Source organism: Poecilia latipinna, unplaced genomic scaffold (genome assembly GCF_001443285.1).
Source record: "Poecilia latipinna isolate Pla-1442-1.1 unplaced genomic scaffold, P_latipinna-1.0 Scaffold2148, whole genome shotgun sequence".
Taxonomy (NCBI): Eukaryota; Metazoa; Chordata; class Actinopteri; order Cyprinodontiformes; family Poeciliidae; genus Poecilia; species Poecilia latipinna.
This window is the reverse complement of record NW_015114764.1, coordinates 95,490-108,545: the sequence shown is the minus strand read 5'-3', so window position 1 is coordinate 108,545 and position 13,056 is coordinate 95,490. Positions and strand designations below refer to the sequence as shown.

The 13,056-nt window shown below is 42.6% G+C and overlaps 1 protein-coding gene across 1 annotated transcript; it reads left to right on the top strand.

Moving 5' to 3' along the window:
- Positions 1–1,910: 1,910 nt before the first annotated feature.
- LOC106936452 (calmodulin-regulated spectrin-associated protein 1-B-like) lies at positions 1,911–12,416 on the top strand. Its single transcript, XM_015017486.1, is given in 14 exon segments — positions 1,911–2,505; positions 2,879–3,018; positions 3,147–3,243; positions 3,401–3,557; positions 4,342–4,427; positions 4,508–4,595; positions 5,072–5,685; positions 5,688–7,273; positions 8,707–8,843; positions 8,918–9,132; positions 9,819–9,921; positions 10,039–10,151; positions 10,970–11,088; positions 11,378–12,416. Coding segments are annotated over 14 exon segments (3,828 nt in total). The 5' UTR covers positions 1,911–2,429; the 3' UTR covers positions 11,675–12,416.
- Positions 12,417–13,056: the final 640 nt, after the last annotated feature.

Genomic DNA, 13,056 nt, shown 5'->3' with positions numbered 1-13,056 from the left:
GATTAATTGATTTATCGTTTATCGCAACAGGCCTAGCTACAGTTTCATATGTGTATTTTTAGTTGGCTTGGATTACCTTCCCCTCCATTAATAAGTTAAATCATCATTAAACTGCATTTTGTATTTTCTTGGTTTGCTTTCTCTAATCTTTCAAAATCTGCTCAGTGTGAAACATGTTGCAAAGCGTTTTTTACAGCACTGCATTTAGAGCCTTTAGTTTGGTTGTTAGCCTCTCTTATGACCTTAAATGCTTCCTTTAGTTTCATGAAATGGCCTCAAAAAGACCCAGACTTAGACGTTGGTTAATGCTTTAGTCGTGTGTGTGTTTAGGTAGAGATTTTTCTTGTTTGGTTATGTTGTACTGAATGTGAGATGTGTTTAGAATAAACCTGTTTTTCTTTAGTCTTTGTGAGATTTGTATTCTCATAGCACTGTCTTTAAATGCGTATATTATTTGCATTTAAAGGTTTGATATAGTGGTGCACTTTTTTCAGTTTTCTTTAAAAGGCATTATTCAGATTTTAGCCAATACTGATTTTAACTTTTATTTTTAATCATTTAAGAAGTTACTAAATAAAATGACGATCATTAAATGGTGTGACTTGTTAACATGAATTAATATGAATAAATGTGTCAGCTTTGACTTATCAGTGCTGTGGAACAACTCTGAAATCAGGAATGCGTTCATTATCCATTTTATATACAAGCCGCAGTGTTTAGTGTGTAAATATGTTGTTGTCGTGGTAACAATGTCTGCAGTGCTAACAAACGACAGTATTTGTTTACAACAATATTAAGTGTCAAAAGATATTCAGCCTGATTGATTAAACCTGACACACACGGTGTTTCCTGACATGAGGTTCTTTGTAATGGCAGATGAGAATGAGGTGTAATTCAGAGTGCCACCACAATATTCATCAAAAATATCGCCATTGATTAATTTCGCTGAGGTATTTACATTTTTAATTTTAGTGGATTCTGCAGAGTTTTTATGGGTGCTGCTTGAATTTCAATGAGGTGTTTTCAAGGTTTGGAAAGTGCTTGATTTCTGTGTAAAGTCCTTCAAAGTCCTTGATATTCTTTCTGCATAGTTTTGTAAGAAAGGCCAAACTAACTTTTGATTAAAATCCTTAATTTGTAAAGCGTGATTAATAGTTGAAACCAGATATTGAAAGATAATAAATATCAAACTTTTTTTTTGTTTTATGTCAGTTGGAATTACAAATATTATTTCTATTTGCTAATGCTAGAAAGTCTTTGAAAATGCTTTAATTTTACTATGGAAAAAGTGTACGAACCCCAGAATCTATAAGTTTCATTATCTAAGCTTAGGTTTCCAATTTTTTTTTTTTTTAATCCCACAAATTGAAAACTGAACCGACTCACAACAATTTGATCAACTTTCAGTGCTGAATGTTCTTGCTTCCTCTAAGTGGGCCACTGATTAGCCCAGTTTCCAAGCCAGTCAGCTGATTTGTGCAGCGTAGTTTAACTGGGTTTCATCTCTGGCCATCTGCTTCTAAACACCAGAGAGAGGTTGATTCCTCTGCTCTGCTGTTCATGCTACAACTCTAACACCGTCACCTCCATCTCCTCACAGTAAACCATCTTCAGGGTTCTCCCCACTGGAACTGATTTATTGTACGATTTGATATTTTCAGTCAGCAGCAGGCCTGTCACGATAACACATTTTGCTGGACGACAAATTGTCCCAGAAGTTATTAGGATAAACGATAATATTGTTGTTTTCTATATCATTTTCAAGTGATGTAATGCAAGAACACATTCTCAAAGATCAATAGACTTTCAATTCAAATTAACATTTGATGCTGGAACTGGAAGACATTTTAAATATCCAAAATAAGTAAACAGAACAAACAAAATAAAAATTATTTTGAAATCTCTGTAAACAAAATTGACCTTCAGATTAATTGAGACCAAAGTACCAGACTGAAGACTTTTGTCATCCAGTAGAAAGAGAGAAAAAAGAAAAACGATAATTCATGCAAATGGAAATAATTGAGCTTGTTTTATCATGTAATTAATTGATCTACTGCTTATTGCGACAGACCTAGTCAGCAGTGTAATGTTTTCAAAATACATCATTAAACTGATCAGCTGAAGGGTAATAAAGTAAATCCCCCACTCGGTCAAAGTCCTGGGGGGAACCTTGACCTGCTGCCTTCATTAGTTTGAGCATTAACTGAAGGAGAACCTTCAAGGTTAATGTGCTTTGAAGAACGCATTTCAGTATTAATTGGAAAATTGATTTATAGCTGGGGAACCGTGTTGTTGCTTGAGGGATGTTTCATGATGACATTCTTATCCTCATGAAACCCCGATGGTCTCCCCCTGCTGGTTAGGTCCGGTATCGTCGAGAGCACGCATCAGGTCGCCAGCTGCCCTTCTTCCCGCTGCTGGAAGACCTCATGAGGGACGTTTGTGACGGCGGCGCGCTGCTCACCGTGGTCCACTACTACTGCCCTGATATCATGAAGCTGGAGGGTGAGATGTAGTTCATTCACACTTTTACACTCTCAAAATCTCTAGCAACATCTTACTAATTATCAGTTGCCTTCAAATAAACGACAATAAACTTCCTCTGAATAAAATCTTTTTTTTTTTTTTTTTTTTTTTTTTTTTTTTTCAATGGGGTGGTGGTGGAAAAATGTGAAAACTTACCTGGAAAATGCTTGAAAAGTGATTTATTTTTACAGTGGGAAAATGTACAAACCCCTGTGAATGTAGCATGAATGTGTGTAAGACTATTTTTGTTTTTCGCACACGGCTCACAGTTCCTCTCAGCGTGACATTTGTAGTCGTCCGGTCACTGAGCTGCATCCCGATCTGACCCGTTCTCTGCCGCCTGTCTGATCAGATATTTGCCTGAAGGAAGTCCCTTCCATCGCTGATAGTCTGTACAACATCCAGCTGCTGAGAGAATTTGCCAGTGAATATCTGAATAAAAGCTGCTATCTGACAATGGAGGACATGCTCTACTCACCGCTTGTTCTCAAGGTAATCACATCCGACAGATTTCAGTTTCTTTCATGGAAGTCAAAGTACTCAACTTGTACTGCTGCTTTTAAATGTCACCACTTCTCTCCATTCAAGCATTTCTGATGTGCTTCAAACTCTGTCTGCAGCACAACGTTATGGTGTTCATTGCTGAGCTGTTCTGGTGGTTTGAGACGGTCAAGCCAGAGTTCGTCCAACCCAGAGACCTTCAAGAGTTTAAAGATGGTAAGCATCACAACAAACAAAACCCAAAGTGCATTGTTAGTTGGTTCTTTACTTTTTTCCAAAGTTATTAAGAGCCACTCTGGAAGATCCAACGAGCCACTTGTGGTCCCGCAGGTTGCAGATGGCTGTAATTTCTCCCTTTTTTTTCCCCATTTAGCTCGAGCCATAGCTCATCCCAAGAGTGCCCGGCCATCAGTGCCCATCTCCAACGCCACCAAGCGCAGCTTTCTGACTAGTCCTGGCGTGGCAGATAACCAGAGCAACCCCGAAGTCTGTAACAGGTACTTCCTGCACCCCGAAGGCTCTGACCCTCTGTAAGTCTCTTCTCGTCTTTTTTACTTTCCCTTCACCTCCTTTTTTAGCAGCTGCAGTAAATTCAAACATGGGTACATGTAGTGGTGTCTGGTGTTCCTTCTCACATGATTCTGTGTCATGGTTGTCTAAACCCATTCCAACTGTGTGTTTTCTGTGCTGTCTTGAAATATAATGTGAGGCATTTAGGGCTGCAACTGACAATTATTCTGACTATTATTCAGATTTTTTTTAAAAAGCACATTCTGCGCATTTTTCATTTTATTCTGTATATAAAACAAATACAGTTCATTCTTTGAATGAGAAAATGAACATTTTATTGAATAAAATGCAATAAAATTGAATTCCTTCAGTGTATGCTTGATCATTTTTAGCAAAGGATGCATCTGCAGCTAAAACATTTCTAACGTGTGAAAAGCTCGGCCCTTTCTGCTTGATTTAACATCGGTACAGTGCAGAGCTAAATTTTGTTACAGAATTTGTACTAAGTGAAGTTAAACTAAGTAATTTGAGAAGTTCTGGCAAAATGTATATATTATTTGTACAGTTTTGGTTTTACGACTCTGAATATGATGCTTTTCATCAAATTACCTTTTTTATGTATGTGTACTCCAGTTAACAATTAATCTATTCCTAAATTGCTAATAATTTCAATCACTATTACAGTTTCAACCCTAGAAGCATTAGATTCTATTGAAATGTACTGTTTTTATTGTTTCTTTGTCTATTTTTTACAGTAAGGGTTTCTTAGGAACTTCTAATTGCATTTGTTATGCTTGCTCTTAGTAAGGGCGGTCCGGCCTTCAGTCCCTCTCATCCACTGCTTCCTCTTAGACAGAGGCAACAAAAACAGCAAGGGGACGACGGCGGAGGTAAATATAAGTCTTCACATCTCTTGGGAATGAAGGTTCATTTTCTTGTCCTACTTCATTTTTATTTTTTCCCTCCGTAGGCTTGAGAAACCGTTCGAACTCTCTCAGTCAGATGGATGGACAACAACTCAGAGGCTCTGCTGCAGCGTGGCCCGACAAAAGGCAAAGGTACATGGGAAAAAAAACACACTTTTATTCAATCGATGTCATATTTACAGTTGCTGTTAGTACTCCCAGCCTTTGAACTTGAACACATTTTGTCAGTACAACCACTAACGTCTTTTTTATTGGGATTTTATTTGATAGATCACTACAAAGTAGTGCATGGCTTTAAAGTGGAAAGAAACTTGTTGCTATGATACCCCTAAATAAAACTGCAACCACGATGTGTTGTGTGGAAGCCTATCATTCGAACCAAACCAAACTCCTGAATTACTGGAGTCCGAAGTTCAACCTAGGGGTATGAAATGATTGAATGTCAAACACAATTTAAGAATGGTGCAAATTTGACCTCCTGCCAACTTCCTTTCCGTCCTAATCTGACCACAAAAGTGGAAAAATTGTAAACTGTACATCATTCAAATTCAAAAATACTTAATTGATCCAAAGGGAAATTAATCATAAAAAAACTTTTTGTTTTTTAGACCCCTGTCCACGCTGAGCCCCTTCATGCTGCATTCTGCCACCGACAGCGACGCTGACATTGCCTCTGGCGACAGCGTGAGTCTGGCTCGCTCCATTAGCAAGGACAGCCTGGCGTCCAACGTCACCAACGTCACTCCTAAACATCAGACCGCCGTCCACCAGTCGTCTGCCATGCGAAGAGTCAACGGCCACAATCTACTGAGTCATGTCAACATGGAGGACGGGGAAGAAACTCCCGCCGACGCTACTGTCATCCCAAAACGATCCGACGGGCCTGCTGCGTCAGCCACAGCCATACCTAGACCTTCCTCCGACTCCACTCCTGACGCCGACGGCTTTTACCTTGAACCACTGATGCCTGCTGTTCTGAAAACGGCTAAAGAGAAATCTGTATGTCTGAACAAAGAGGAGGAGAGCGGGGAGGGGCCCCGCTCGGCAGGTAGGGGTTCCTTACGCCGTGGAGATGGGTCTTCAGCTGCCGTTCGCAGAAAAGCGCCTTCTGATCTCAACCAGACGTTTCCCGCTCCAGGCGAAGAGGAACGCTTGACGGACGAGCGGCAGCAGGCGGATTTCAGAGCGGTCATAACCAGGGAGCCAGCTGAAGGTTTCTACCTTACTCGGACTCTGCCCAGCCAAAGTGCGTCCACGGTCCGGAGGCAGAGCTGGAGGACCTGGATGAGGAAGAGGAGGATCTGGACGAAGCTCTGACCACTAAAGACTCGAGGAAAGGTTACGGCGAAGCAGACGAAGAGGAGTCAGCCAAGCTCCAGGAGGACATGAATGTCAAAGAGCACGAAGACAAAGACTTTAATGGCGCCAGCGGCCGCTCCAGCCCCTGCCTCAGCACACACTCCCAAGCTAGCAGCATGGCCAGCGGCAGCGTGCGCATGACCTCCTTCGCTGAGCGAAAAGCGCAGCAGCAGCGCTTCGGCAGCAACCACGACCTGCGCTCCAGCGCCTCCAGCTCCCAGAGGACGACCCCGGACGGGTCGGAGAGCAGCGGACCCCTGTCGTCGTCTTGGAGACTGAAGAGAGATCAGAGCACTTCCTCCCCCTTGGGAGGGTGCAATCGTCCAGGTGACGGTGGCACCAACGTGCTGGCGTCTGAAATCGTTCAGCTCCGGATGCAGCTGGAGGAGAAGCGGCGAGCCATTGAGCACCAGAAGAAGAAGATGGAGGTGCTGGCGGCGAGGCAGAGACAGAAGCTGGGCAAAGCGGCGTTTCTGCACATCGTTAAGAAAGGAGGCGGACGGAGCGACACGCTGCCCAGCTCACTCAAAGCAGACATCTCTAAAGACGATCTCAACGGGGAGAAGGGACCCTTAAGCAAAGACGATATGTGTGTCGACACCCTACGGGGGCAGAAGGAGGCAGAGGGGATGGGTGCCTTGGAAGCAGACAAGAAGGGGAACGGCGGGAGCTTTTATCTCGACGAGGAACTGGACCTGAACGAGTGCAGCCGCTCCATCGAGCTGCTGAACGAAGCCATCGGCAGCATCCAGCAGCAGATGATGCAACTGTCGCTGCAGCAGGAGATGCTGATGAAACAGAATGTGCAATCCCCACCCTGCGCGACGCCGCCTCCTCCACACGCAGGAGACAAAAACGGTGACTCGAAGACGGGAGGCTTTCACTTCGTGGAGCACCTCTCTGGGTCGGGCAGCGCCCCCACCAGGAAGCCGCCCAAGCTGAGCTCAGGCCGGAGCTCCAGGTCCAAGCCGTCCGAGCTGAAACTGGCGAAGGAGCAGAGCCGACCGGCCTCCAGGGCTCTCACCCCGACCCAGGGCGGGTCAGAAACCTTAGCAAGCCCACGGCAGTTATCTGGAGGCAGGTCCCCCAGATGCGATCGAAACCCCACCGCCGCGGAGATGATGGACCGACCGGGATCTGGGCATGTCAGAAGTGCCACCTTCCGCCTTCAGGACGAGGCTAACATGCGCCTGCCAACCCGCGTGGACCTAGCATGCGTGCCTGCACCAGAACCGCTTGGCGAGTCTGGGTCCAGCACGCAGGTAGAGGGTGACGTCAGTTCCTCAGAGAAGGAAGGACTCCTGTCAGAAGAGGCACAGCGAAGCAAAACCCACCTGATTGAGGTGGATCTGTCCGAGCTGAAGGCCCCAGAGGAAGAGGAGGGCACCGAGGACGCCGCGGCAGAGAAAGGCGATGGAGAGCAGAAGTCAGTGATGGGCTTCTTCTTCAAGGTAATCCTTTTCTCATTTCATGTTTGTTTTGTTTTTTTTGTTTGTTTTTTTTTGTTTCTTTTCGTATAACGATTTTATGAGCTGAAGTAAGGCTGGACAAAATGACTGAAAAAGCCATCATAAGTGTGTGTGCTGTGGTGGTGCAGGGGTTAAACACAACCCACATATGGAGGCCTTAGTCCTCCATGCAGCTGTCGCAGGTTCGATTCCCGGCCTTGGCGACCTTTGCTGCATGTCTTCCCCCTTCTCTCATTACCCACTTTCCTGTCAATTAACTATCAAATAAAGGCCACTAGAGCCAAAAAGATCTTTAAAAAAAAAGCCATCGTAATATAAAGTTTCATATCAGTTGATATTAATAATTGTCTATTGATAATTATTGATTAGGTTTTATTTATTTATTTTTTTTAAATATCTGTAGTACTGCCAAACAGGTGAGGTGATCTTTATCATTTTTAACATTTTTAGGATTCACGGTGGTGAAACCTTAAACTGCTGCTGTACCAGTTTGTTGCTCGGCAACCAAAAAGTGAGTGAGTTGCTAGGGAACCAAAGACTGAGTGAGTTGGTTGATGCCATCAAATTTGCTTTGCTAGCATTGAGAGTTTCAGCGGCTAAAGCCTTTTCTCTGCCTACATCCCCCAGAATGCTGTGCGGTTCTGGATTGGCGTTCAGTAAATATTCTATTCTAAAATATAGATTATCTATTGATATTGATCGCTTGTCTACCGCAATATATATTGTTACAGATTTATTCCCCAGTCCCAAGCTTAAGTGATCTTTACTTGTCTACTCATCCACTGTATTATATTATTAATGCAGCTTATTACAAAAATTTTGCACAAACATTTTCCAAAGTACAGATGCCTAACAGCACATCTACGTTAAGCATTTAACTTTCCTACTACCAGATATGAATAGACTTGCTCTATTTTTCTGAACTGTAATTCAGTTTTTTTCATCGTTTGGCTGGTAGTGTGTCTTACAGTCATTGTTTTTTTCCCTCTTCATGTCATATTTTTGGACTAATGCAACTTATACTCTGGAGCGACAGAAAGTTAGTACATTTAGGACTGTACTTCTCTCTTGCTTTGTTACAAGAACACCAGTCTCATTTTTGACCTAAGAGAATCTTGGGAAAGTATGAGCTGCGAATGATGAATTTGGAGGAGTCTTGGTCACATCACTGTGACGTAATCGGTCTACTAATGCAGCCTTTGAATATGGACACACACAACATTGATCTTAAACCACTTTGTAAAGGGTTTGACTTTTCTGTTGAGGGTGGATTGGAAAATTAGAGTTGAGTATTTGAAAAGGAAAATGTGCGTTACCTCTCCAAGTAGTCATAAAGTATTGATTTTATCTCTACAGTGAAATTTGGTCTAGTTGTTTTGTAATTAAATGATGTTTAACATTTTACCATATCCTAGGATGAGCAGAAAGCTGAGGATGAACTTGCGAAGAAGAGGGCAGCATTCCTGCTGAAACAACAGAAGAAAGCCGAGGAGGCTCGTATTCGCAAACAACAGCTAGAAGCTGAATCCGAACTGAAACGAGATGAAGCCAGGTAGATCAACCAGTAATGGCAAACGGATCTTACCGTCCCATAAAATGCTAAAATTGGTATTTGGTTTGAACAAGGCGAAAAGCGGAGGAGGACCGCTTGCGTAAAGAGGAGGAGAAGACGCGGCGGGAGCTGATAAAGCAGGAGTATCTTCGGCGGAAGCAGCAGGAGATGTTTGAGGAGCAAGGCCTGGTGAAGCCCAAAACGCCCAAACCCAAGCAGAAACACAAACACAAGGCGGTTATCAGAGAGGAATCTGCCACTGATGATTTCTCCAAGTGCTCTTCCACACGTGAGACTCTTAAATCAGAACTTCCCTTCACATTAAAGCTGCACTGTGTAACTTTTATTAAATATATTTGGTGAAACTGTCACTATGTTAAGACTGTATGTTAAGAGACAGAAAATCTGAAAAAAAAAATTGAGCTCATCTGCCTTCTCCCAGTGATAACTAGAATCAACCAATCAGGGTCTCAGCGCTGTAAATCAGTCTCCTGTAGCGCTGCTCATTCCCTTTTCATTCCCCTCCTTTAGCTATGCTGCAGCTAGCTATGCTGCAGCTAGCAAAGCCTGCAGCGAATGCTAAGGCTAGTTAGCATGTACACCGAACATGGTGGATAATCGGTTTTTCTGTAAAGGCAAGTTGTTTCTCCAACATTTGCTCATTTAGCAGCAAGTACATGATGTTGATTGACAGCGCTGAGGCTCTCCTCTTGGTTCTGATTGGTTAATTTTGACAGGGAGCATTGCATTTTTTTATACGACAATAGTTGTTCAAGGAGGAGGTGAAGGAAACTGATCTTTTCACAGAATATCTGTCCCATAAGATTACATCATGTCAAAAAACATACTTCTTATATATTTTATCTTTTCCAGTTCTTTGCTTTACTTTTGTTACATCTACAGATATATTACCAAGATTTTCTTTCCAAACCCCAAATTGCGTTGCATTAAACATTGAATTTCTCTTCTTTGCAGCAGACAACCTGAGCAACGCCCAGTCAGGCTCCAATCTGTCTCTGGCCTCTGCAGCGACAAACGAGGCCGACAGCGTCAACTCCGGAGGGGCCGGCTCCCAGCGGTAAATTACACCACAGCTGCATTTGTAATTGTAACCTTGTTAATTGTGAATCTGTTCTGTAATGAATTACGACATCCCCTAATTTCTCTCGCTCTCTGTTTTTGTTGCCGTGTCCAGCTGTGACTCTGTGGAGTCGTTTCCAGGCAGTCGCAACAACAGCCGAGCCGCAGAGAGAGACTGGGACAACGGCTCCACCGCGTCCTCCATCACTTCCATGGCTGAATACACTGGTGAGGAAAAAGGCTGCAACTATCTGTTGTTTCAAAAATGCTGGTTTTTCATCCAAACATTTAAGTTGTTTTACATAATATTAAATTCAAATAAAGAATTTATTTTTTTAAATAAAATGTTTTATTGCCTAAACTTCAATAACACAGCGTTCCTTTCGTGTACGCTTGATCATTTGTAGCAAAGGATGCATCTGCAGCTAAACATCAACATTTAAAAAGCTGAGTCTTTTACACTCGACTTATACTGTAGAACTGATCTGTTTACTTTTTTTTCAATAAACTGATTAATAATCATATATAAATGTTTTAATAGGAAAACAGGGGAAGCTAAAACTGTCACTTGAAGATTCTTCGATTGAACATATTTTCAGATAGCTTTTTTATTAATGCAAAACTTGTGTATATATATATGTATATATTTTTTTTTTTTGTAGAGTTTTGACTTAATTACTGCTGAGTAGGGTTTTCTTGAGCAAATAGCTTTTTTGAGCCTGCATACTCCAGTTACCGATTAACCGATTACTCAGTTAGTTAATGATTATTTCAATAATTGATTTATCCCAATTAATCCGTTTAATAGTTCCAGCTCTAGTGAGAACATAGATCAATTGTTTTGTTGGTTTTTAGTCGACACTGGTGTAATAATAGTTGCTATTTGTTTCTTTGACTGAAAATGAATGTAGTTATTCAGTTTCTTTGCTTTTGTTGGTCATTTTCAGAATTCAAAGCTTGACTCTTGCTGTGAATGTTATGTTTAATTTTCTGACACATTACCATTTGTCTTATTATAATTTGATCAACTTTTTTTGCTTCGTTAGGCCCTAAACTTTTCAAAGAGCCCAGTGCCAAGTCAAATAAGCCCATCATACACAATGCAATCTCTCATTGCTGCCTGGCGGGGAAAGTCAACGAACCCCAGAAGAACCAGATCCTGGAGGTCAGTTTTCTACCTGAACTAGACCAACTTATGAGATTAGTGAATTTTCTTAGCTTAACCCGTTTATACAAAGTTTCCTCATTAAAGCTCCACTTTCTCTGCCTGTCGGTGTTTGCATTTTTCTAAGTGTTCAAAGATGTGCCAGCCCAACCTTAAACTTCTTAACTTCACTTGTCTGCCGTGCTTCTCCTAGGAAGAGTGTGATTTGTTTTGGTTTTTCTTCCTTTCAGTGTTTTGAATTGTTGCGCTCAGAATTTAATTTCTTCTCCTCGTTTTTCTCCCTCTCCAGGAGCTGGAGAAGTGTGAATCCAACCACCTGATGATCCTGTTTCGTGATGGCGGCTGCCAGTTCCGGGCACTCTACACCTACTTCCCTGACACGGAAGAGATCCATAAGCTGACGGGCACCGGACCCAAGAGCATCAGCAAGAAGATGATCGACAAGCTGTACAAGTACAGCTCGGACCGCAAACAGTTCACCGTCATCCCTGCCAAGACTGTGTCGGTGAGCGTGGACGCTCTGACCATCCACAACCACCTGTGGCAGGCCAAGAGAAGCGCTGTGCCAAAGAAAACGGGGAAGTAGCAGACCGCTTTCAGATCTGCGCCGTCTTATCTCGCCGCCCAGCTTGGCCTGGAAACCTACTTGGGAGGATTCACGTCTAGGTGGAGGGACTGGTGAATCATCTCCTCCTCCTCCCTGTGATATCGGTGTGATTGCTTCAGGTTTATTTTAGTTATTTTGAAGCAAGCATGTGGCATTGTTTCTCTAATATGTAGAGAACGTCCATTTTTACATGGAGTATTTATTAGTTCAGCACTGTCGTGGTTGAAAGCTCGGCCGCAGCACTAAAACCCCTTCTCCTTCGGATAGATGTAGGCATGAAGGTGGAGAGACGTTTGTTTTACCTGTTTAGGATCATCGGACCACTCCGTCAATCTGTTTCCATGTTGACTGTCAAATCAGGCTGGCATCGCCGACTTCTGCCTCACCACCGATGTCCAGAATCCTGCTGCTCTGAACTTTTTTTTCTTCTTTTCGTCAGGATGGAGGAATCTCCAGACATCCTTTTGCCTTCTCTCACGCATCGTGGTACTATCATCCATTTATTCAGCCGCTTTTTAAACTAGACGCTGATCGTGTAGCACCGGGTAGGTGTGTTGCAAAAAAGGGAAAAAACTGATCATTTTATCTACATTTTTATTTGTTGAAACATCCCTTTTTTTTCCCCTTGAGGAGTTTTAGAAAAACGGGGAAACTACAGGCCTTGGTACAACAGTTTTTGTTTCGTTTTAGCTTTATTAAATCATTTTTATTGAAGCGATGTAGTTCAAGTTTACGCAGATGTTATGTGTTTTCATCATAACGGGAATTCTCTGATGTTTAGAGCTTAGTTGTGTTTTGGTTGTTTTTTTTGTTTTTGTTTTTTTTTTTTTTTTCTCTCCACCGGGCACTCTTGAATTGTCCTGTACAAAGGTGCACTCAAAATACTTGTCGACGGCTTCTTTTCATGCAATGTAACCCTTCCGCCTCTTCCTCCCCTCTGAGTATTTACATCCCGTCTTTATTCACACGAGCAGAGGACACTCTCGTCGTGAAGGGTGCTTCCCGCTTTGCTCGACTGACAGTATTTGATATCCTCACGCTGGGGGGAGGGATTGAGGGAGGGCTTGTGGCTCAGTTGTGTATCAACATTAAAGAACATTCCTCCAAGGTGTTGACAAGCACTGCCACATCGTCTCTCTTCTTCACTGTCTTTGCAAAACTTCAAAGTGCTTCTTCTTCTTCTTCCTTGTTTTTTTTTTCCTTTTCTTTTTGTTAAATAAACCATTCGTTGGCCTCGAACAACCAGAAGTGTCGCACAAGCACTTTACTTTCTGTTCGGTTTCAGAGTTTGACAAACTAATACGTAACACTGCTGTTTGTGTAAAGAAAAATCAAACGCTAAAGATTTGATACTGACGGCT